Consider the following 26,810-nt stretch of genomic DNA (forward strand, 5'->3'; position numbering starts at 1 on the left):
GGTGTTTACCTTTTTATGACAGACTTTTTCTCTCATCATGTATTGTGTATTAAAAATTGCAGTTTGCACAACAATATTGTAGAGCACAATTTACAATGTATTGATATAAAGGGTTCTAAAATGAACCCTTTGCGATATTATATTAGATAGAGCAACCATTTAATTGTAAATTAAGAACGCATAATGTATTTTTTATTTATTTATTTATTGATTGTATTGTGTTGTGCAGGGGCATCTTGCCCTGAGGTTTTATTATCGTGTTGAACGTTGAGCAAATGACATCTTCCTCTACTTCTCAGCTATTCAAATATGAAATCAAAACAGGAATGGCGTTTACCAATCAAGAGGTACAGCTGTTTTAGTAACCGCATCAACTTCAGCCGGCTTCTTCCCTCTGTTGAATTAACCGTCATAGAACTTTGGGAAATTTCAAATTCTAGCACATTCCAAGCATGAGACAATTAGTAAACAAGGTGACTTTTGACACAAATCAGCTACTTTGACCACTTTCCCAATAAAGCAAGCCCCACAACTTGACTTGTAAAGTTACCATCTAGTTTCATTTAATAATCATTTAAGGTTTGTTTTTATGATCACTTGGGGTAAGAGCATGTGCAGTAGACAGCTTGACTTCACTTGAATAGGATAAGGAATGGCGCTAGGACCAGAAATACACTCGCTACAGTTTTCCATGCAAATGTCGAATACAATTTCGCAGCGAGAAAAAACTAAAACCACCTCTGTCGAGCAAACTCATGTGAGTAACAAGTCGAATAAAACCGTTTTCCATACCGTTTATGGGGCAGATTTGCGTGTGCGTATAGCATGTTAAAAATAGCTTATAACTTCTAAGAGGTGCAGCTCCCCCTAGTGGGCACAAGTAAAGACGCAGTGTAAAAATACAAGTTATTGACACTGTTTTCTGTCTGTTAATAGAATACTGCAGAAGCAATGCTGAGGGATCAGGATACTGCAGCCAAGACCTACTGGTACTATTCCTCTGCAAGTTATATACAGTCGTGTGCAAATGTATTAGAACACCTCAGGATTCGCCATTTATATCCTTTATATACCTGCCTGCATGAAAACCTCTGGGTGTGAGAATTTCAATTTCAGTGATATGGAAACAATAGGCACTCATGTGTGAAAATGTTAGACCACTTTGTGCTTTAATTAGGCATCTTAAACAACGTCTTGTGCATTTTACCATTTGTGGCTGTGTGTTCCTTTTCTCTTTCTACTTTAAATTAATTGCATGTGTGGCCTATTAAAGTCATCATTGCTAATTTGTCTATTGACAATTTTCCAAAGTTTTCAGTTCCAGTGGTTTGGTTTCATATGCACAACAAATCAAAACTACAGAAGCAATGGGGTGTTCTAATACATGTGCACACTGCTGTATATCTCAAATTACTCATAAACCTGGAATTAGGCATTTTAAGTTGATTTCTGTATTTTCTGTAGTGGGCCAAATTGTAAATGTAAAGTTAATTGAATATTAACAAACAAAACCAAACAAGGTGCAATTGAAAAGGATAGTGCAGCCCCTAGTGGATAATAGCACTGTTCAGTATCAATACGTGACAATTCAATACCCCCCCAACGTTACGCTAATACAAGTCAAATTTTGCAATATGTTCACAGATTGTATGTGACAGATTGTGTGACCATTGATGCATACACATGACACTTATACAGATACAAAATATGCATTTCCGATACAATCAGATCTCCCCTAAGTGTGTCTGCTTTAATCTGAAAAACCCCACCTGTTATTCCTGATGACATTAGTTTAAAGAGCATGAAAGGGTGAGCATCTAAATAAACTCTTTGGAGTCTATGAGCAGTTTCAGCAGGAAAACTAAGTGAATTAATAAGCAGGATTTCATTTTAAATACAGAACCTAATGAAATAGTCCCTCCAATGCTGGCATCGTTCACCCTGCATGCATTGTCTACTGTGGAGCAGGGGTCGTGGCTGTAATGGATGGAGTTGTGATTCGGACTGGTATTATCCTTTCTCATGCATTTCTTAATATAGCAATTTTTGGTGTTAAGATATTGTTTCTAATAATTAGATTTGTTTTTCAACTACAGCGCAGTGGCGCAGCGGGCTTAGGCCTGGGCTCTTCAAGGACCTCATATTGCAAGTTCAAACAATGGTAATTTTTTGTGTGTGATATGTGCTGTTTTAAAACATAAATAAATTGTTTAATATAAATGATATGGATATCAAACTGCTTGCATTCCCTGGTTTATTTTGATGTTGACCAACATGCGCAATCACATGACTGGTACATGTCCAGTTATTTAGCTTTTCTGTTTGAAAAGTCGTCAGAAGAGGAAGAAGGAGAGTAACACTTTTCACTGAGTTTGATGACTTATATCTCATTGTGTATAAGACGTATTTATATATTTTTTTCACATTTTTTGCAAGAAAGTTTCAAACTTTTGGTACTGGTACAGATGGTAATTCTAAGTGATGAAAACAGCAAATCTCTTGGAGCTGTATAGAGAGTCTCGGCAATTTCTGACAAGTTTTTCTAACTTTTTTCCTCTTGTTTAAAAACTTTCTTATCTTCTTATGTTCTTAATACAACACACCCTTTCCAACAGCTAGGAAACATATAATTTAATAACCATTAATATCTATAATAGTGGCCCAATACTTTGAAAGTTCAAATACATGTTGAAGGTGTATCATTAATAATACAGAACAACACTAGTAGAATAAAGCAGTTTATTGACTAAAGGATAGCTTATGAATACATACATTGTTCAGTAATGCACTTAAAGTTACACTGTGCAATCAAGCAATTATTAAATAAATGAATTAAATCAAACAATCAATGAATAATCCATTTGTTTTGAGGTCTTAGAAAATACCCCAGTCAATGGTCATTTTCTGTAAACTACAGCCGCAGTTTGAACAGATATTCACAGTAGTTCTAAAACATGGCAGTCAGGCTGATCTTCAGTACGACAGTGCAATACTATTGCAGTTCCACTCCAGTGTGCTGCACACGGCTGCAGAGCTCAATCTCCTCTGCTGACTGCTCCTGATCCTGATCTGAGGTTTTCCTGAGACAGATGTCAGAGACACACAAGGAGGGCTCAGAGTTTAACTGCAGCAATAACAGAAGCTTTAAAGGATGATGACACTTCTAGGCTTCAGAGTAATCAAGTCTCATTGAAATCACAGAGTGCATTTCAGGGTAAGGAGCAGCTGTGTATCAACTGTAAAGACACTCTGTGGAGGCAGCAGCTTTGTGACATTACTGATGAAAGGGTTATTTTTTTAAATACCCTGGATTGAACTTGAATCAAAGAATAATGATAATGAATCTTTATCATCTGGAAACCAAAAAAGCCAAATTAACCCAATACAGCATTTCAGGACACAGGTCAAAGTGAATGTGAGTTTGCAAGAGGGATTTTTAAAGACCGAATCAGAAAGTTTCCATCTCCATTTTCAGTGCTGTAAAGGATGATGACAGGTAGAGATAGCGAGTGCTGCCCCCTGTCTGTACACATACTGGTCAATACTGTCTTACCGTGATGTACCACCAGCAATACACAGGGAACCTGGAAAACAAATATGCAGATTGTTTTCGGTTTGTTTCTTATAATTGTGTTATATGTGTTTATATAAACTTGCTAAATGTTTATTTTGGACACTGTAAATTAGCTGTGTATATTTAATGAGGAAATCATTATTTTATAATGAACTATCCCTAAGACTGGGGTGTGCTGTTCACACTGTAGAAATCACAGGAAGAAGCCTGCATGTGTGCTGTGACAGGCCAGGTGAAATGTGTGCACTGACTGGGAGTCTCACCTTGGATCCTGCAGTATTGAAGGAGCAGCAGAGTGAACACAATGAAATGAATCAGAGTGAAGCTCACTCTGTAGCCAATAGCAACAGCGCTGTGCCAGGACGCTGGGGGAAGGAAGGTACAGTATGAGTGTGTGCTAGTGACTTCCATACACCTTGACTGAGCTGATAGGGATTCAAGAACATTACCCTGCTCACACTCGCTCTATAGGAACAGCCTTCAGCCACTCTGTCACTCCAATGGCTGTCTGCTGTAACTGCATTTTATTTGAACCATCATTTTAATCACTCAATTAACACTAATTTGGGTAAATTTATTTTAAATGTAATTAAACCTAATGTAAAACTAAAACATTAGTGGGTAACATACACTACTGAATATAGTACAGAACCAGTGTCTGTACAGTGTATTTGTTTCCAATCCAATGTGTTGATATTGCTGGCAATTCTGTGATCTGTTTATTAAGGGTTCTATACTGGGAATATAATGATACCTATTATAATCTATGAGATCACTTTCAATCATCAAGTCAGTTATGAAAAGTTTCTGCTCTTACTTTGCACTTCAATGTGTAGCTCCTGGCTGCTCCTCTTCACTCCCTGTGACTCCACAGCACACGTGTAGCTCCCAGTGTGGCTCTTCTCAGTGCTGGCTATGCTGTACAGTGCAGAGTCAGTGCTGTTAGTCACAGGCTCCCCGTCTCTCACAATGGTGTAGTGGAGTTGAGGGCGGGGGGTTTTGTTCACTGCTGCCTCACAGGTCAGGTTAAGAGCCTCTCCCTCCTTCACTGTGGCTCCTGGAGAGGCTGTCAGAGTCACCCAGGAGAACAGCTCTGACACAAGACAACAAGGACAGTCAGAGTTTGACTGTCACAAAAATTGGATCTACAACTTTAATGGCCATACAGAGAGATTATATACTGAATGTTCATTGTGTGCTAAGAGTAATCCCACATATGAGCCCACAGTCTTACCTGTATAGAAAGAGGCACGGTGTCATAGCCACTGACTGTGCGTAAGACACACATCACCAACATGGAGCATTTTGACTACAGTGAAGCACTTTTATTCTCTGGAGAGCAGCCCCGAGATCGGACAAATGGGACACCGGGCTTAGGGGGTAGAAATGGAGTTAATCGGGCACCTCCTTACATAAGCCAAGGGTCACCACAGAAGACCAGGAGACAATGTTGGGGCCAGCTGGCACCAGACGACAGGGTGTCTGGGTAGGTGAGGGCAGCCCTGTCCATCTAGTCCTTGACTGGGGCTGGCTGAACTCCAACATTCCCTCCGACCCACGTGGGATGGAGTTAATCAAGGAGGGAGGTGGCCATGTGTGTTTTGCACAAGGGAAGAGGTGTGTGGCAGGGGGGACCTGTAAATTGTGTGATGTGTTAGCTGTGTAAATGCACATTTGGCAGAGATGGGGTTAAATATATCCCTGCCACAGTGACAGGTGTGGCCATTCTCTAATTAGATAATTGAGTGCTATTTGGGGAATGGCCACATGTATATAAAGGAAGGGAAACCCCTTTGTTGGGAAGGGTTAGTTTAAGGGAAAGGCTGAGAGCAGCAGGTTGTGTTTTCGGCATGGGCACCGGGACAGCACAGCTTGGGTGCAAATCTGATTTGTGTTTGTTTAAATCTTTTGTTCGTTTTTTTGTTCCTGTATTGCTAATAAAAGTGTGCATCAGCACTTAAACTTGAGCTTTTGGTCTCTGGTAACCAGCCTTGGCCGTGACACTACCCTTTCACAGACCTGAAAGCAGTTACTGTGCACTTTCTACCCCCCTAATGCAATGAGTGAACTACAGCCCATGGACCAGGGGGTTATTCATGCTTCAAATCCTGGTACAGAACATTTCTACTAAGAGAGATGAGTGCATGGACAGCAGCAACCATAATCCAGGTGGACATTCTGCAAGCCTTGCAATTCACACGCAGAACATGGGAGCAGATGTCAGAAACATGTGAACTACTTTAAACATGCTGGATGGTGTGCAGGAAATGGTGGTCAAGAGAATGAGATGCTGTCTGTTAGAGAGGAATGCGATACACTGGGAATATCATAAACAAAACTGGAGGAAATTGAATTTGAATAAAACCAAGCCTCTTCATGAGCAACTATGAGTGATGAGGACATTATTGAACCAGTGACATTGACAGTGACGGGGACAGGATGAGGACATTTCTGGTGATGAGGACGTAGAAGGCACAGAACCAGTTACCCCTTCACTGGATGAGTTCAGAAAGGCAATCACAAATTCACACAGTCATTACCTGGAACTGGTTAACAAGATTGAAACAGCATGCATTGAGAAAAGCACGAAAAAGCTGAAGCAATCTACTCTGGACATTTATTACAAAAGCAAATACATGTAATTACTGTATTCAACTTGCAAGTGTAAATATTTATTTATATTAATGACCATAAAGTTGCACAATATATTGTGAGGGATTGGGTAAAGAAAACGAGGAAAATGTGAAAAGACAACGTAAACCAACTGGATGGTAAACAAAGAAAATAATGTAAAGAGTTTGGGATCAAGAATGAAGTCGGGTTAAACAATACATTTTGTAAATAATAACTGTGTGTTAAATAAGGGAAAGTAAAAATAAATAAGTTTGGTTTAAAATAAATACTTACTATTGTGTAGAGACAATACATGGGGGGGCGCTAGGACCAGGTGGAAGCTACTGGAGTCAGGGTTGGCTCCAGTTCAAATTAATTATTCATTTAATGATTTGTCAATTGTTTAACAATGTCATTGGTTACCATTTAAAATGTCTGTGAGGGTTTGGTTCTGGAGCTGGAAAGTGACGTTTGGGAGCTGGATTACTATTATTAATATTATTATTATTATTGTTATTATTATTATTAGTATTATTATTTATTTATTTATATTATTATTATTATTGTTATTATTACTGTGAAACTGGACAACAAACTATTGGAAAAGGTATTTGGACTACGATTTGGACTGTGATTTGGTTTTGGAGGTGAGGTATCAGGATTAGCCTGCCTCGCTATTAGTTAGGTAAAGCATCTGTTTAGATAGGACCCGAGATCGGGTTAGGTTTTGTTTTCTTTATTTTTCTTTTGTAAATAATAAACACTCGCTACAGCGTTTTCTCACATCCTGGTTGTCAAGTGTATATTTTAAGAAGGAACACCTGTGGCAAAGAAGGCAATCCCTCACAACATATAGGCAAAAAATACGATACCATTATTTATAAAATAAAACTTGAAACAAATGATTCTACATTGTGATTTAGCAGTGCTTGTATTGTTTTGTCAGACTGCTTGTGGTCTTGCAGAGCTCAGCACCGGACTCTAGTCTGCACAGAACGTGCTCCTCTCTGAGAAAAACAAAGTTTCTTCAGGGGACAACTTCTGATAAAAAAATAAAAAAATAAATACTTGCAGTAAGATGTTCAAATGGGCAAAAAGAAACTAAACAGTACAGCCAAGAGAGTGTGAAACGACCACAAAACAAAGGCAAGCAAAACATGAGGGAACTTTCATACCTACCAACATTTACTTTAATAATTGATATCCATCCAGAGCCTCTTTATTGCTATATTTGGTATGGCCTCCTGTGGATTTGTACAAATTCAAGACATCTTGGCAGAACACAATATCAGAAAGCTCTGCCCTTGATAGGGGCCCTGTTACTTTAGCACCTTAAATTAGGAATACACTAAATACAGTTGACCTGGACTCCAATATTAATGTAGCAGAGAGACATTACAGACAAAGAAGAGGGTGATGTTCGAGTGAACCTACCTCTCACTGACACCCGCACCTCTGCAGAGTCACCAGAGTAAGTTGAGGAGTTCCACATCGCTCTGCACTTGTAGGACCCCTCGTCACTCTTTGAAACACGATCCACACTCAGCTCTGTGTTATTCGGGGACTGAATCTCTTCATTATCTTTAAAAAAGACAATCCTGGTAAATGTATAATTTGTGCGGACACGACACCTCAGAGTCAGAGTGTCTCCCTCAATCACAGCCTGGAGGGGAGTCTGCAGGATCACCCATTGATCTGAAAAGACAGAAAGAGTTCAGATCAGCAGGGCTGAGAGACGGGTCAGGATTGAGGAGTCTGCAGGATCACCCATCGATCTGAAAAGACAGAAAGAGTTCAGATCAGCAGGGCTAAGAGACGGGTCAGGATTGACCACTGACTGGAGGGAACTGACAGTTTTACACAAACACACCTGCATCACCACCACTACACTCTCACCATCTCTCCCTCCTCATCCACTTTCTCTCTTTCACTCTCATTTTCTCTTGGGTGACCTTATTCGTAGACATGACGTTAGTTTCCACTGTTCTGCTGATGATACTCAGGTTTACTTGTCCCTCAAACAGGGCTGTGTGGATCTGCTGCTAACATTTTGAATACCTGTCTTGCTGACATCAAGAACTGGATGTTTAATAACTTTTTAATGTTAAATTCAGACAAAACAGAAGTCATGATACTGGGACCTAATAAGAATAGACATTTGGTTTGTTTTATTTGATGGACTGTACAGATTTTAGGGTAGATGTAGAAAACGTAGGTATTATATTTGATACAGACCTCTCTTTCGAAGCACTCATTAAAAATGTTACAAAAATTTTCATTTAAGAAACATTGCAAGACTGAGAGTTATTCTCTCTAGGCAGGATGCAGAGAGATTAATGCATGCTTTTATATCCTCTAGGGTTGATTATTACAATGGTCTTTTTATTGGGACTAGCCACAACATTATTTCTCACCTCCAACTTGTACAAAATGCTGCTGCTAGAATTTTAACTCTGGTCAAGAGGCGAGAGCATATCACCCCCGTGCTGGCATCCTTGCATTGGCTCCCTGTTAGTTTTAGAATAGATTTTACGGTGTTGCTGTTAACTTATAAGGCTTTAAATGGTCTTGCTCCTCCATACCGAATAAGAGGCACTTTTTTACACAGAGAACTGTGGGAGTCTGGAACCAACTCCCCAGTAATGTTGTTGAAGCTGACACCCTGGGATCCTTCAAGAAGCTGCTTGATGAGATTCTGGGATCAATAAGCTACTAACAACCAAACGAGCAAGATGGGCCGAATGTCCTCCTCTCGTTTGTAACTTTCTTATGAAACCCTATGTCCCTAATCGCCCGCTCTGATCACTGGATGCTGGGTTACTGTCTGTACCTATAATTCAGAAACAAAACCTCAGGTGGTAGATCTTTTAGTTATATGGCACTTAAATTATGGAACAAATTGCCCATCACAATTAGAGAAGCCCCTTCAGCCGATGCTTTCAAATCTAGCCTAAAAAAACATTTTTATAGCTTGGCATTCTCATCTACATGAGCTGATATTCTCCTGTCTCCATATTGATCCCACTGCTGCTCTTTTCAAAACTAGATTAAAACACATTGTATAATATAGCTTATATATCCTAACTTTTTTACCCTTATATATCCTAACTTTTTTACCCTTATATATCCTAACTTTTTTTTTTCATTTTTTTTTTCATATTTTACTGTTTTGTTTTTATTCTGTTCCTTTTTTACTGCTTGTTGTTGTTGTTGTAATAGGTATTGTTTCTATATCCTTGTAAAGCGCTTTGTGGCGACCTGTCGTGAAAGGCGCTATATAAAAATAAAATGGATTGATTGATTGATTGATTAATTCTAACCTTACCTGTGATTACCGTTTTTATACACCTGCATCAGTGAAAGTGCTCCGTCCAGAATCCCATTTTTACTTTAGAAATGTTTTTTTCATTAAAATCTTAATTAAAATTAACTTTCAGCTTTCATATTGAAGCTTGTTGTGTACAACTCCTTCAAGCAAACCAAGTAGGAATTTGCCCCAGGAGTTTCAGTCAAAATGATCATTGGCCACTTTCACCCACGCACCCGTGACTGACTAATCAATCAATTTACGGCTACAGCCACATTCCCACATGTGTGTTCTGGCAGGGAGGAATTTAACTCCTTCCCTGCCAACCCAATACCCCCTACCCCCCCCCCCCCCCCCCCACCCCACCCCCCCATTACCCTGGCAGGTCTTTTCACCCTGCCACACTCCCTTATATATATACTGTAGATCACACTTTATCTTTCTCTCTCTCACCCACCCCCGTAGAGCTTAGCTTGTTGTATAGATCTGTCTGACTCTCTATTTGTCTCATCCCCCTCTGTATGGATTTTACAATCCATCTCTATCTCTCCCTCTCTGTTTAGACCTCTGTATTTATCTCCCGCTCACTCTCCCTCTGTACAGATCTCACTTTCTCTCTCTCTCTCTCTCCTCTGTATACAGTATTGCTCTCTCTCCATTCCCTCTCTCTTTTTATCTCAGCTATACACCTTGTATTACATCATGTATATAGTGTTTTTTGGTGTAATAGCTGAGTCGTGTGTCTTTTTCTTTACACCTCGCTGGTATTGCCCTTTTGATGTTTTTATCTCACTTTCAGACCAAATCAATGTCTTGACTTTGTTATTGTTCGCTATTTTACAAACCAGATTACATAGATCAGATAGAATATATCTGAATATATCTTTGGGTAAACCAAAGGATGTACATTAATACAACCTATTCAAAAAGCTTTAACTCATGAGCATTAACGCATTGTGTGGTCCAGTGGTTAAAGAAAAGGGTTTGTAACCAGGAGGGCCCCGGTTCAAATCCCACCTCAGCCACTGACTCATTGTGTGACCCTGAGCAAGTCACTTAACCTCCTTGTGCTCCGTCTTTCGGGTGAGACGTAGTTGTAAGTGACTCTGCAGCTGATGCATAGTTCACACACCCTAGTCTCTGTAAGTCGCCTTGGATAAAGGCGTCTGCTAAATAAACTAATAATAATAATAACAGATTTTACTGCAATTAATTTAATTAAACAGAATGCTTCCTATTTCAACTCCATTGCTCTGCATTAATCTGGGTTAATAAAATCATTACAAAAATTTATAACTCCCTTTTGAAATATGAAAAAATAACTCATATGGTCAGTGCAACTGTCTATGAAGAGTCTGCATTAAGCTGAGTAAACTCACCAGTTATGTTTAATTTCACAGGATCGCTGCGCTGTGAGTAGAGTGGCTGATCTCCTCTTTGTCCTCGACACCAGTACTGGCCCTGGTCAGATACAGCAGCTGCAGTGATGGTGTAGCTGTCACCAGTTATACTGCGGCCAGCAGTCTGGAGCACTGGAGTGTCCTCACTGTCTTTGTACCAGAGATATTTCCAGCCAGCAGAACCCCCCTCAACCCCACACCTCAGAGTGACTGTCTCCCCGGTGAATATCTCTGGGAGTGAAGGCTTCAGGGTGAGTGTAGTCTGGGGCAGCTCTGGAGAAATATAAAGATTATATAATTAGTGTGCACCTTTCCCTTTCAGAGCATCAGTAGCAACACTTAAATCAAATAAAAACTAGCTGACAGATCAACAGCTGTTTTTTTAATTATAAAACCTGACCCACCTAGAAACTTTAATCCAACAGCTTTTCAACAGAGTTCCAGACTTTTGTTGTATGCCAGTTTGTTTTATTTATTTCTGAAGTTATTGCAGTAACCACTGAATAACACATAACAGTGGAGGCTCCTTAGAGGAGGCAAGGGAGGCAGAGCTCCTCAACTTAACAAATACATACATTTTATATATATATATATATATATATATATTAGCTCAAAGAGCCAGCTGCCCAACGTTTCGATATGTTGTACATATCTTTCTCAAGGGAGCCTGTGTTTGAATCAAAACATTGGAGGTATTTATAGGTTTTTGACGGCATGACAACTACTTGTTATTGTTTACATTCAAATCCATGATTTATTCTTATATGATGTAATGGTGTTCTATATATTGTGACATCATTTTTACTTCTATCTTTGAATCTGTATTAATTCTAATTAACACTACTTTATATAAACTTATATTTTTATTATATCATGCAATGCTGGCTCTGAGGATCAGTCTAGATTTGGCCTCCCCAGCGCATCAGGTGGTTCTGAATTCTTTTATATAAAGTAGTTCCAGTCTCTCCAACATATTTGATTTCATCACATTTTTCACAGGCTATTCCATAAACAGCATTGCTATTTTTACAGTAGGTATTAGTTTTTAGTGGATATGTGGTGTTCTTATGTTTAATTATATTTTTACTTTTGTCTATGTATTTACACACTTTACATCTACTAGTGCACATGTTCGTAGAACCTATTTTGTCAATTATTCTTTTATGTTTACTGTGAACTAAAATATCACCTAAATTAGCTTCTCTTTTGAATGCTACAAATGGGGCCTTAAGAAATACTTTTTTTAATTTTTCTGAATTATGTAGAATCCGCAAGTGTTTCCAAACTATTTTAGAAATATTGGGCAAAAGTTTAGAGTAAGTCATTACTAATGGGACTCTTTTGACCTTTTTATCTCTATTTTTATAATCTAGTAGATCATCTCTTTTTAGTTTATCCACTTTTCTTAACTCCGTCTCTATAATTCTTTCTTTGTATCCTCTTTTTTTAAGATTTGTTTTAAATACATTTCTTTGTTTTACATAGTCATTTTCTTTTGAGCGTATTCTTCGTATTCTTATTCCTAGACCCTTTGGGATTGCCCTTTTAGTGTGTATCGGATGTGCAGAGGACATGTGTAAATACTGGTGCATGTCAGTAGGTTTACAGAAGAGGTCCGTCTCAATTAAACCTTCTTCAAGTTTCACTATGGTATCTAAAAATTCTATTTCTTTCCTTGTCCATCGAAGGTCCACCTTAATATTACTGTGTATTTCATTTGCCATTTTATGAAACTGGAAAAGAGATTCTTCTCCATGTGTCCAAACCCCAAAAATATCATCTACAAACCGAATGTATTCTAAAGGTTCTCTTTCCGATTTTCTAAGTAATTGTTCTTCCCATTTCCCCATGTATGTACTGGCAAAATGCATTCCTAATTTAGATCCTATTGCGGTACCATCGTTTTGTTTGTAATTCTTATCAACAAATGTAAAATAACTGTTTTCTAAAACTATGTTGATCATGTTCAGCACCTCTGCTGTAGGTATTGATTTATCTAGTCTATTATCTAGTGCTTTTTGACAAGCTTCTAAAGTTTCTTTACGAGGGACACTTGGGTACAAGGATTTTACATCCATGCAAAATAAAATTGTATTCTCTGGAAGGTTGTGTTTTATTGATTCAAGTCTTTTTAAAAATTGTGTTGTATCCTTAACATAGCTTGGTAATTTCTCAACGTGCGACCTAAGTTGTTTTTCTGGTTTTTCTGGTTTTTCAGCTATTATGTGTGTTGGATTATCAATCGTGCTGACTATCATATCGCATGGGGTGATTTTCTTTGTGCATTTTAGGATTTCCTCTTGCTAGGCCTGTTCTTGCATTATGTGGCTGCATGTATTTTTTTAATTCTTTTGATATAATGCCTTTATTGTATAGTCTCTCCGCAATTTCCTTAACCTCTTTTACCGATTTATTGATCTTATTGATTTTAACTTCTTCATATGTATATGTATTATTTAATTCACATTCTACAGATTTCATATAGTCATCTGTGTTCATTATCACTATTCCTGAGCCTTTATCTGCTGGTCTTATCATTATATCATCATCATTTAACAACTCAGTCATAGCTTGTTCTTCAATATTGGTTAAATTAAGTTTACATCTTTTCTTTAGTCCTACTATTATTTCTTGTTTAACTACTTCAATATACATATCTAACCATTTATCTCTTCCATCCGGAGGAGTCCATGTGCTTGTACTATTAACCTTAATCCCATGTTCATAATTACCCTCTGAATCCGAGATATTTTCATTGAAAAAATATTCTGCTAATCTCATGTGTCTCTCCCACTCCTTTAATTCAGTGGCCAGTTTATCTTTATCGATGTATCTTTTAGTCAGTATAAACTTAAGTCCTTTACTCAGTACCGCTTTTTGGGATGTGGTTAAAGTTCTACTTGATAAATTGAATACTATGTCTTCTGTCTTCTCTTTTGTGTATTTGGTACCATGTCTATTTTTGGGTCTCCTATCTTTCTGTTTTGAATTCTCTGTCCTATTCATGTTTAACTCGCTATTTTGCATTTTATTATTTACTTTAACCTGGTTTATTTTTACTGTTTTAGATTTATTTTGATTATCTTTCTTAATTATGCCACAGTATTTAGATTTTCTTCCGGTTTCATTGTCTTTAAATACAATAACTGAGAAATGGTTATTGTTGTATAAAAGATTAATTGGATCGTTCTTATTTTTTTAATATATTCTATTGTGCCTTCGTATTTAAAACAGTCCTTATTCTTTAAGTCTATGTATACGTGTATGGGCATATTTAGGAGGTCTACAGCTGCCATAACTTCTGTCACTTAATTTCATTTTTTCAATATGGGTCACTGAGTCGATGTACATTTCATATTGTTTTATATTGCTTTCCATTAGTTCTATTACATTATGTCTAATTGTTCGATGGTCATTTTGTGAACCGTATAAAACTACACCTAAACATCAAAAGAAACAGTTCCCGTCCTTCTCTATTTGAACTATGTTGTAGTCGTCATAAAATCTTACACTCGCATTGCTCAAGCATTCTATTCCAAAGTGTTTCAGCAGTGTTTTCCTTATTCTCTGATTTGTTATGATTTGAAATTTTAATTTTTTCTAGACCTATTCTATTTTGTAATCCCGGTTGACCTATTAATTTGTGTAATTTCATTATCTTTTTGTTGTTCAAATGTTCTAGAGTTTTGTTCTCAAGGTTGTCTACTTTACGAAGCAACTGTCTCATTTCTGATGGAGGGAACATGCAATTTATGTAATTTATTACTATCTCTATTTCATTACTTATTTCTCTAATTCGTCTTGCCGATGTCAATTTAAATATATATAATTATATATATATATATATATATATATATATATATATATATATATATAAACACATACAGACACACACACACACACACATATATTCATGTAAGGTATAAACCACGACGGGCCGTGTGGGTCCCATGATAGATATCACGCCTGGGGTGGTGATAACTTTAACCACCCGAGAAGTGGTACATATCATCGGAACCTCACGCCCCGAATTGGTTTATACTGCTTGAATGTCCATATTTTTCTTTAAGTACATTAACCAGCCCATGCTGTATTTTCTGTGAGTGTTTTTTCAATCTTTGTTTTCTTCTATTTCATTTAGCTGGTCCTTATCTATTGTTATGTGTTTACTCTTGCTGGTGCACTTGTTTTATTTATTTATTTATTTTTCAGATGGACTGCTGTCTTCACTCAGAAAGCTGGTGTTGTACCAGTTATGTGGAGTTTCATCCCTAAATATATTAAAGGAAATAGGTGAAATGCCACTCATTTTTGGCTGTGGTTTTGTAACTAATAACAAATAAAATGTCAGTTTGTCATGGAATTTAGAATGCAGTGCTGCGTAGTGATTTATTCAGTGTGAAGCGGCTCATTAGTATGCAAGCTGTGCTATACGCTATATATACACACGGTCATGTGATGCTGTTTAACCAATCAGAGGTTGTTATTTTTCCAAGCCGTGTTTATATATATATATATATATAATATATATATATACAGTATATATATATATATATATATAATATATTATATATATTATACCATTATAATATAATCATTTTCAATAAAATTAAATACCATTAGTGGTAAAACCTAAGCTCAAGTTTTTTTTTCTGTAATGACTGATGACAAATACAGAGAAACAAAAAACAATCATTTGTTTTGTTGTATTGAAAAAAAAAAAGTGTTTCTTTAACTTCTACAACCCGTATTTAAAGTTAACAATATATTTTTTCAATACAATTCAATAAAAAACGGACTCTTACTGAAATGCAGAGTAACTCAAACCGAATGTAAGAAACAGAAGCCTGTACTAGATTGACACTTTTGTGTTGTTCGCTGCGCCTGCGGTGTACATAAGTTCAATTAAATCAACTTAATTACATTTTTTAAAACGGTAAAAACTGAAATCAGAAAATAATAAAAGTGATTTCATTGGGCCCTAACTTATTTATGAATGTGTTTTTACTTTGACTCCCTGTCAATGTTAATTTGTTAATAAAGCTGAAAATCATGTTAGAAATCACATTAAAAATCTCAATTTCTGTAAGGCTAATAATACTGAACAAGAGATTACTGATGACCTTTGGGTAAGGGGAAACAATAGATACATTGCACATTATGTGAAAAGAAGTTTTAAAATCCCCCCTCCCCTGTACTTGTGCCTCCCCTGTACTTGTGCCTCCCCTGTACTTGTGCCTCCCCTGTACTTGTGCCTCCCCTGTACTTGTGCCTCCCCTGACTCAGAGGTCACCAGCAGCCACTGTTTACAAGAGCAACTAATAATGTCAGTGGGCAGCATTACAATTTTACACCAGCAATGGCATTAAACTAAAACAAATGCATATTCAGGTTGCAATAAAAGAGGAAGTAAAATCTGAATATGTTAAATCTGAACCACAGTGACACCCATCATTTTTTTTCATTATAAATCTTTAACCCCTCTGCTGTCTAAAATGACTCACCTTTCAGAGAAAGCCTCACAGAATCACTCCTTTTCTTCACCCCCGTCCCTGCTGCCTCCACCTCACACTGGTAGCTCCCTGTGTCTCTCAGCCCTGCCGCTGGGATTGAGTGCTGATCCCGTGATCGAGCTCCACTCAGATCCCCATTGTCTTTGATATAGCTGTACTGCAGCTGTGTGCCCTGTTTATTTATCTGAGCCCCACACTGCAGAGTCACAGCCTCTCCCTTCCACACTGGACTCACAGGGGTGAATGTCAGAGTGGGTGTGATAAACAGCTCTGGAGAAACACAAGAAAATACAATCATACATACAGTACATTAACTAAAACAAAGTCAAAAAAAGAATTAAGTATGGATTTGGTGAATAAGGTCCTCCATCGGGTTGCTAAACAGCTCTGTGGAAACACACAAACTGTAGTCAGGTGTGGTTTCTGGTATGTGGCGTTTTCAACAAATATGTATTTGTTCATAATTTCACTATTTAAACTTCGTAATGTTTATAATGCATATTTATATTTTAGTTTGTTTAGTTGGTAATATACTGTATGATTGCACTTGTGTGTGGTGTGTAGAGGGGCTGCACTGCACTGTTAATCCTAATCGATTGCCTAATTGACTATTGATTAAGTGGTTTAAAATAGTTTAAAATTGTCTTGATTGTTATCCTACATAAACCGGCTGTGTCCAATCACTGGAAGAGAGGAGACTTTGCAGAGTGGTTTGGTTTGGTCATGCAGCTGGCGGCTCTGCGGGTTTGACCCAGATGGATTCTTCCCTGTTCAAATCGAGAGTTTGGAGACTGACTGTAATTGTTTCCAGTCTGAATTGGCTTAGTACTTTATATTGATGCTTTGTGGACAAAATTTGCTGACAACTGTTTACTGCTAGTTGATTGCCACACATCCACTAACTTTTAGAGTGAAGTATTGACATCTCATTTTATTTCTCTCTCTCTCTCTCTCTCTCTCTTCTGCTCATTTTGTATACAGGGCTTTAAATAGGAAAGTAAATATCTGTGCAGTAGTGAACTTTGGGTGGATTTGTGGACCTACCCAGCTGAGCCCTTGTTCAATACTTGGTGTTGCTAGTTGCCTGATATTAATTAGACTAACTTAATACTGGTTTGGTGTTGCCTATGATTGTATATGCTACCTAAATTGCCTACCTAAATGATATACTGTAATAGAGATTTGAGAGTGTATTTATTTGTCTAACTGCTTTGGTGTTGCTAATTCTATATTTAAATCCCAGCCATTTAAATTAAACATATCATTGTAGATCTAGTTATTGTATTTAAGGTTAATTATAGAGTTGGCATAGTAAGCGTGTATAAAATGCTTTCTGGAAAGCCTTCCCATATGTAAGACTTGATTATTGCAATGCTTTATTTGCTGGACTTCCACATCACGTCTTATCACATTTACAGCTTGTTCAAAATGCAGCAGCGAGGGTTCTGACTAGAACGAAAACACGGGCTCCTATAACTCCTGTGTTGGCCTCATTGCACTGGCTTCAAATACATTTTAGAACTGATTTTAAAATCTTACTATTAACTTATAAAGCACTGAATGGCTTAGCACCAGAGTACCTAAGAGAGATTCTGTCCTCATATAAACCTCTGCGCACTTTAATGCCGGGAGCACTAGAGCGCGCACTGTGGACCAGTGTTTGTGTTTGTGTATGTGTTACGTGTGGGTGAACTGAAACGGGACTGTTATTATTTTGGGGGAAACCCACAGATTATAAATAAGCAATACACGCTGCTGTATTGCTTCATTAACATTGTTATTGTTTACTGCTGGCATCAGGCATTGGATTATACCATTAAACCATTGCACCTGGACTGTCGTTGTTTGTCTGATTATTGATCACCTGCACCTGCACACTGTTAACCACTTTGCCACACCTTCCCATATGGTATCCCTGTTTGATAGGTAATCTTTGAGTGTATACATTTATAGGAGTGTCTGTTTGGCTACCTAGTGAATGATGACAGAGATGCTTTTAATAACGGTGCCCTTCTGTTGTCAGGAAGAAGGCCCTACATAATGGATGAGCACTACATAAGGAAATTGTTCTGAGAATGGCGGTGACTTTGTCATGGTGAGCCACTTCCTGAATGGAACTGAACTGGAGGGAGAAGGGGTGGTGGAGATCCGTCCTCCCTCAGTGCACCATGGCTGGTTACAAGATGCTTGGTGGGGGGACCTCGCTAGGTGTAGGTGGTAAGAAGGCTGTGGATGCTGCTCCCTAGGGGGGAATGAGAGGCAGTGGCATGAGACACACCTTCCCAGCATATCCACAGACAGCCTGCCACAAAAATAGTGGGGGACAGATTCCAACCCCAGCTGCAGTTGGTTAAAGGTCCTGAAGAAAAGGTTGCTGACTCGGTGATATTAAAGCATCTCTGCCACCTGCTGATCTGCAATCTGAGTTACTGAGTTTATTAACGGGTGCTCATAAAAGACAGTGGAGATTTTAGTGACAGAGCTTAAAATGGCAAACATTTGTATGGGATGGGTTGTGTTTTGTTTTTCAGGTGATTACGGCACAAGAAGAGAAGGTGATGCCTCTTGATATGGTGGGACAGAAGACTGTACTTCCCTAGATTGCAACAGACTGAAGACCACAGAAAAAGATATTGAGAAGTATGGTACTGTAGGACTGTGGCAGGCTGGCTGGGCGGTGACGTCACGGCAGAAGAAGGAAGGTAAAAAATCAGCAAAAATAAATCAAATATTTTAATAAAAAGAAACTGTGCTCACAGAGCAAAATAAAAATGTAAATAAAACAAATCACGAACACAAAAGATACGAAACACAGGTCAGGCTGAGCTGTAGCCTTCACTGATCCTGTATCGTTTTAGTTTAGGAGGCTGTGTGGTCCAGTGGTTAAAGAAACGGGCTTGTAACCAGGAGGTCCCTGGTTCAAATCCCACCTCAGCCACTGACTCATTGTGTGACCCTGAGCAAGTCACTTAACCTCCTTGTGCTCCGTCTTTCGGGTGAGACGTAGTTGTAAGTGACTCTGCAGCTGATGCATAGTTCACATACCCTAGTCTGTAAGTCGCCTTGGATAAAGGCGTCTGCTAAATAAACAAATAATAATAATAATAATAATAGTGTCGTTTTTGTCTCGTTTTTGTCTCCTCGCTCTCTCCACTCTCGCTCCTCATACACCCACCCCGAACATGGAGAGCTGCAGGCTTTTTATATCGTGGCCGAGGGGTTTAACTAGTTAGTAATTATCCTATTACCACTCGGCCACAATCTGCACGAGTTTATTAAATTACTGTGTGGATGGGGTTTCCCATCCACGTTACTAAATAATAACAAACAAACGGCTACACCGTCACATCTATAAACAAAACAATAACAAAATACACGGCGCTTCGCCGTCATATATACATTTAACAAATACAATAATAATAATAATAATAATAATAATAATAATAATAATAATAATAATAATAATGATAATAATAATAATAATAACACTATGTAACACAATTTTTGTTCCTGGGTAGTGTGTGTTATTTCCTAATTGCTTATGCCTCAAAAGTATAGAAAATGGCTATTATTCCCCACAAACTTTGCTTTTGTGACCAGGACAGTGATATTTTGAAATTTACCTATTTCCAATGAGAAAACGGGCGAATTTGTGTCTTTTCGTTCACATAAAGTCAGAAAAAAACATATGAATCCAAATTAACATGTATTTATACTAAAGTAATACAAAAATGACTACAAAAGATTTAGAAGTCAGTAGTTTTTCGAGATTTACGATTATACTGTAAATCACTTTCACGAATCAGCCCCCAAATGTAGTCTCCCATCATGTTCTCGTTATACTGTCCTTCATTGACAGCTCATCCAGGAGCCTCAAAGCCGTGCTGCTCCATAATGGTAACAAGTACCTGTCTCTTCCCCTGGCTCACTTGGTGCACCTCAAAGAGGATTACAACAGCATCAAGACCTTGCTGGACGCCTTGAAGTATGATGAGTACGGCTGGGACCCCCGGAAGGTGCTGATGCCACCACTGCACATCAAATTGGGCTTTATGAAACAATTTGTCAGAGCTCTAGATAAGGAGTCGGCAGCCTTCAAGTACCTTCAAGACTTCTTCCCTAAGCTGTCTGAGGCAAAGGTCAAAGCCAGTGTCTTCGTCGGACCACAGATAAAGAAGATCCTGGAGTGCAATGAATTCCCCAAGAAGCTCACTAGTAAGGAGAAAGCGGCTTGGAACAGCTTTGTCGCAGTGGTTCAGGGCTTCCTGGGCAATCACAAGGCCGAAAACTATGTGGAGCTGGTTGAGACTCTGGTGAAGAACTATGGCACAATGGGCTGTAGGATGTCCCTCAAAGTCCATATCCTTGATGCTCATCTTGATAAATTCAAGGAGAACATGGGAGCGTACTCGGAGGAGCAAGGCGAGCGCTTCCACCAGGATATACTGGACTTTGAATGCCGCTACCAAGGACAGTATAACGAGAACATGATGGGAGACTACATTTGGGGGCTGATTCGTGAAAGTGATTTACAGTATAATCGTAAATCTCGAAAAACTACTGACTTCTAAATCTTTTGTAGTCATTGTTGTATTACTTTAGTATAAATACATGTTAATTTGGATTCATATGTTGTTTTTTTCTGACTTTATGTGAACGAAAAGACACAAATTCGCCCGTTTTCTCATTGGAAATAGGTAAATTTCAAAATATCACTGTCCTGGTCACAAAAGCAAAGTTTGTGGGGAATAATAGCCATTTTCTATACTTTTGAGGCATAAGCAATTAGGAAATAACACTTACTACCCAGGAACCAAAAAAAAATAAAAAATTGTTACACGGTGTAATAATAAATAATAAGACTATTACTGCAACAACTAAAACAAATGCAAAACAATACCATACACTGCACTGGTTAGGAGGGGTACCCCGTTCTCAAAATAAACAAATACATTTAATCAGCAAGGCTTACTACCGCCCTGCTACAAGGACCATAAGAGTATTTAAAGGGTTAAACTTTGCTGTAATGATCTAGCACGAGAAAGAAAGTTAAGGAATTCGTAACAGTGTAGCTTGGAAATAAATGGGGGGGGGGGGGGTTGGCGATAAATCAGGAAAGAAGAGAGCAACGGACAACAGCCTGACCTATTAGCTCTGTGCAATATTCAAAACAAACACCCCATCATTTGGTTATTTTTCATTCTAGAAAAACAAATAAAGAGAGACAGATCGAAAGATGGGAGGGAGCATCAATGAGACAAGGTTGGAGTCTGGTGGGAGAAAGCTCAGCTGGTAACAAACACCAAACAAAGGGGGTCGGTACGCAGTGTGACCGAGAGGGCGAGGTTACTGGCCCATCCAGGGCAGAGGCTACTCCAGTCCCTCTCAACATACCTGACATGTGGAACTGAAGCATGGACCTAGTGTGGGACCAAACAAACGATCCCACACTGGTGCACACTTGGGGGCAGGTCTGGTCTATTGAAGGTAAGGATGTTGAAGCCGCTGGGCGGCTACTATATCCACATATCATTATAAAAGGGCAACTATTATATAGGGAGAACTCACAGGACAGCCTGTAATACAATTAATGATTCCCCAGTTTTATCGGACCGAGGTCATGAGGCTTGCGCATGATATCCCTTTTTCGGGACACCTTCGAGTCGATAAAACTAGATAATGCATATTGGCCCGATTTTATTGGGTAGGACTTTATAAGGATGTGTCAAAATATGTAGCAACATGCCCAGACTGCCAGCGAGTAGTGCCAGGTTGAGTGCACTCCGCCCCTTTGGTCCCATTGCCAATTATTTCCACCCCCTTTAAACGCATTGCGATGAACATAATAGGCCCTTTGCTACCTTCTGATTCCGGGTATATGCATATATTAGTGATGGTAGATTATGCACCGCGATACCCGGAAACAATTCCACGGAGATCAACTAGTGCATCTGCGACAGCCAAAGAACCAGTGCAAATCATATCGAGTGTAGGGATCCCCAAAGAGATTTTGACTGATCATGGAACGAATTTATTGTCTCAAGGGTTACAACAAGTATGCAAAATACTAAAAATACGTCCCATCTGAACCTCTGTTTATCATCTACAAACGGACGGTTATGGGAACATTTTAATCAGACTTAAAGCAGATGCTTTAAGTTGTGGGTCAAGAGCAAAAACATTGGGTAACGCTTCTTCCTTACCTCCTTTTTGCAGAGTTCGACAGGGTTCTCCCCCTTCGAGCTCTTGTACAGCCAACAGCCTTGCGGCATCCTCGATCTTGTAAGAGAGGGGTGGAAAGAGCATAAAGGCACGCCCAAAAGCGTAGTGAAGCATGTGCTCCTTCTTAGAGATCGCCTGGATTTGGTCGGCCGATTGGCTCAGGACAATCTCAAATCGGCTCAGCACTGGCAACAGCAGCATTACAATAAAATCGCATGAATTCGGACCAGGAGACAAAGTACCGTTGCTCCTTCCCACGTTGGAATCGAAACTGTGTGCTAAATTTCAGGGGCCATATGAGGAGATTCGGGCTATAGGAAACGTAAATTATGAAATTCGGCAGCCCGATCGCCGGAATGAACGTGAAGTTTATCACATCAATTTATTGAAGCTCTGGCAGGCAAGGGAGCACTTATTTATAGCTTCAGACAAGGTCGAGAATGATTTAGGACCTTGTATAGAGGCCCCTAGCACCACAGACATTCCAATGGGGGAACAGTTACTCCCAGATCAGCAAAGAGAACTGTGCAAGTTAATTGAGGATTTCAAGGATGTTTTTTTTCTGACTTGCCTGGTAGAACTAACCTCGTTGAATATGCTATTATCACTCCCTCAGGTATCACGGTTCGAGAGAGACCTTACCAGAAAGTTGATGAAGAGGTACGGGCAATGCTCGAACTTGGGGTGATTGAGCCTTCCAGGAGCGAGTGGTGCAGTCCAATTGTGATAGTGGCCAAAAAGGATGGCACCAACCACTTCCGCGTTGATTTCCGTAAGGTAAACGCTATTGCCAAGTTCGATGGCTATCCCATGCCTCAGGTCGACGAGCTTCTCGACAGACTGGGAACGGCAAGGTTCATTTCAACTTTGGACCTAGCATATTCCATTAACCCGCAGTTCCAGAGAGAAAACTGCATTTTCTACTCCTAATGATCTGTTCCATTTCATAACCATGCTGTTTGGGTTACATGGTGCACCAACTGCCTTTCAGAGACTGATGGACCAGGTTTTACACCCACATCGTGAGTATGCAGCAGCATATCTTGACGATGTGGTTATCTACAGCTCCACCTGGCGAGAGCATCTGGCTAGGATCATGGCCATCCTACACTCTAAGGGTAGCGCAGCTGACAGCCAACTTGAGTAACTGTACATTTGCCAAAGAAGAGACTCAATATTAGGGATTTATTATGGGAAAAAGGTGGGTGAAACCCGTAGCCACCAAAGTCCAAGTTTTGATGAACGCGGCAATCCCGAAAACCAAGTCCCAGGTGAGGTCTCTATTGGGGTTGGTCGGTTATTACCGAAGATTTATCCCCGATTATGCCACAGCAGTCAACCACTTAGTAAACCTCACTAGAAAGTGAGCACCAAATTAAATTAAATGGTCAGGAGCATGTCAGGGGGCGTTTGATGTTATTAAGCAGAGACTTTGCCAGGCCCCTACCCTTATTACACCAGATTTTAACAAAGGATTCATCCTTCACACAGATGCTTCAGATGTTGGTCTGGGGACAGTCTTGTCCCAAAAGGTAGATGGAGTACACCCCATCCTGTACCTCAGTAAAAAGATGCTCCCCTTAGTCGAAAAGGAATGTTTGGCCATTAAATGGGCTACTTACACCTTATCATATTAACTACTGGGACATTCACTCAAACTCATCACGGACCACGCCCCACAAAGAAGGACAGCAACGCCTGAATGTCACATGATACACCGTGCAGGGAAAGACCACCAAAATGCTGATTATTTTTCCCGGGAGGGGGGAGTAACGGGAGAAGTAGATTCAGCCGAGTGTTCCTTTGGCTCCACTCTGAGCGGTGGGATATGTGACAGAGAAAGAATGAATCTTGGTTATGAATCTCCCTCCCAACCTGTGAGGGCACTGTGTAAAGGGAACAGTGTGCCGCGGACTGGATGGTTTGGCAATTCATTCCAGGGAAAGGTGGAAATCGGCCATTTAGAAAGGGGGTGGAGTCACAGTACACCAAGTCATCACCCCAGACGGGAGGCGATGTGGCAATCGCGGATTGGAGGAAAAGCGATTACACTCGCTAACCAAGGGGACGTGGCTGACAGTTTAAAAGGGGATGTGATGAAGCAAACTGTTTTATTTGTTAAGGTTGTGAACGGAGCGCTGAATAGCCATACAAGACCAGGAGTGTTTTGTATTTGTTTTGTGTTGCTAACTGCTTGTGATTTATAATTATTAGACAGCTGAAACACTTGGGAGCTGTCACTGTTAAGCCAGCATTCAACCCGGATTACAATACTGCACTGGTCACTTGTTATTGTGTATTCACTGGAGCACCGTGAAAAGGACGCAGAGCCGTGCCTGTACATTATTATTATTTCGGGACTGAAACCCTGTATTGTTTAGCTGTGCAAGTTGCTGTGTATTTGCCAGCACCATTATTTAACGGCCAGAGGAGCCAAATAAAGCTATTGTGCACTGCATCACCTCTACACCTGCGCACTACAAACCACTTTGCCACAGAGCCACTATTCGGTTCTAGTTGACTCACATAGATAATGTAACATTGTGTAGATCAGCCACATTGTTTTTGTATAGAAGTATAGTATAGAGCCAGCATCAGATCTGGCCAACTTTATGTCTATTGCAGGCAAATTAAATAAAACAAACCCCCAAATATTTGAGTAATAAAATAAGAACCACTTATTGATAAGGGGCAATAAAAATAAAGAAATCAATGTAATTTGAAGCTATTTGCTCTTTGATATTAGTCCTTCATATTTTTAGCAGTGTAGATGGGTCACGCAGTAATATTATTTGTTAGACATTTACAGCAGAATATGAGTGGGAACAAAAGCTATAATATTCAAATAGTTATTATTTTATTTCTTGACAGGGCAAAAACATGCTTTGAAAAATATTTTTTCCAGCTCAATGTTAGCATATTTTAAGACTTTCTAAATGTCCTCAAAAACCTAGAAGGACTTCTTATAGAAGTCTTCGGTGAAATATCTTTCTTTTGGTATAACTTCTGATTCCACCAGTGAGTGCAGAATACCAATGCAAGATCTCTAAAGGAAGCAGTGACTCACCTCTCACAGTCAGTGATACAGAATCACTCCTTTTCTTCAGCCCCGTCCCTGCTGCCTCCACCTCACACTGGTAGCTCCCTGTGTCTCTCAGCTCTGCCGCTGGGATTGAGTACTGATCCTGTGATCCAGCTCCTCTCTGATCTCCATTGACTGTGATATAGCGGTACTGCAGTTGTGTGCCCTGTTTATTGATGTGAGCCCCACACTGCAGAGTCACAGCCTCTCCCTCCCACACTGAGGCATGAGGCGTCACTGTCAGAGTGGGTGTGCTAAACAGCTCTGCAGAAACACGAACACAGAGCGGCCCTTCATGATGAACATAATCATTAGTCTCTTTAAAACGAAATAAATTCAGTCTATACTGTCACTATGGGTTTGTTGCTTCATCATATCTATTTTTAATCTAAAGGAAATAGAGCTACAATGTAGTCTTCTTTCGCTCTAATACGGAGATGTTTTTAATTAATTTTCATGCCATCTTTCTTACAGGCTCAGTTCAGTCACTCACCTGACACTTGTATCTTGACAGCACTGCTGTATTCTGAGTAAAACGTGTTCCTGCCCCGTCGAGCTAGACACCGGTACTCTCCACTGTGATTCAGAGCAGCAGCACTGATTGTGTATCGGGCTCCAGTTTTACTGCTGCTGTCAGTCTGGTACACTGAAGTTCTCTGACTGTCTTTGTACCAGAGATATCTCCAGCCATCAGAGCCCCCCTCAACCACACAGCTCAGAGTCACTGTGTCTCCTTCAAATATCTCTCCTGCAGGCTCCCGGGTCAGGACAGGCTTTGGCTTGCCAGCTAAAATAGAGGAGACAACAGAATTAGGGGAGTGCACATTTCTCTCTTTCATTCAAGAAAAACTTTACCCACTAGAATGTGTAATTGTGCATTCTGTATTGTCCCCAGAGGGACCAAAAATACCTTCCCAGTGTGTGTTTGTGAAAGGATAGAGGGAGACAGAGAGGGGGTACTCAGTCTCACTGATGAGAAGCCAGGAACAGTTCAGTGTAGATTGAGGAATCCTCTCAGTGTGTGAAGGTGACAGAAATGGAATGGAGGGGCCGACCAGGGGGGGGGCCCACACACATACAGAAATGAAATTGCCTTGAG

The 26,810-nt window shown here is 39.5% G+C and overlaps 1 protein-coding gene across 1 annotated transcript in view; it reads right to left on the reverse strand.

The window, feature by feature from the left end:
- LOC131725062 (Fc receptor-like protein 5) overlaps positions 1 to 26,810 on the reverse strand; it is a 282,595-nt gene that overhangs the window by 41,521 nt on the left and 214,264 nt on the right. Inside the window, exons 13-17 of the mRNA XM_059018531.1 lie at positions 26,205 to 26,498; positions 25,697 to 25,975; positions 16,399 to 16,677; positions 10,874 to 11,167; positions 7,622 to 7,882 (exon numbers count right to left, since the gene is read on the reverse strand). Coding sequence (XP_058874514.1) covers positions 7,622 to 7,882; positions 10,874 to 11,167; positions 16,399 to 16,677; positions 25,697 to 25,975; positions 26,205 to 26,498 — 1,407 coding nt within the window. The remainder of the gene's footprint in view (positions 1 to 7,621; positions 7,883 to 10,873; positions 11,168 to 16,398; positions 16,678 to 25,696; positions 25,976 to 26,204; positions 26,499 to 26,810) is intronic.

Source organism: Acipenser ruthenus, chromosome 60 (genome assembly GCF_902713425.1).
Source record: "Acipenser ruthenus chromosome 60, fAciRut3.2 maternal haplotype, whole genome shotgun sequence".
In the NCBI taxonomy this organism is placed as follows: domain Eukaryota; kingdom Metazoa; phylum Chordata; class Actinopteri; order Acipenseriformes; family Acipenseridae; genus Acipenser; species Acipenser ruthenus.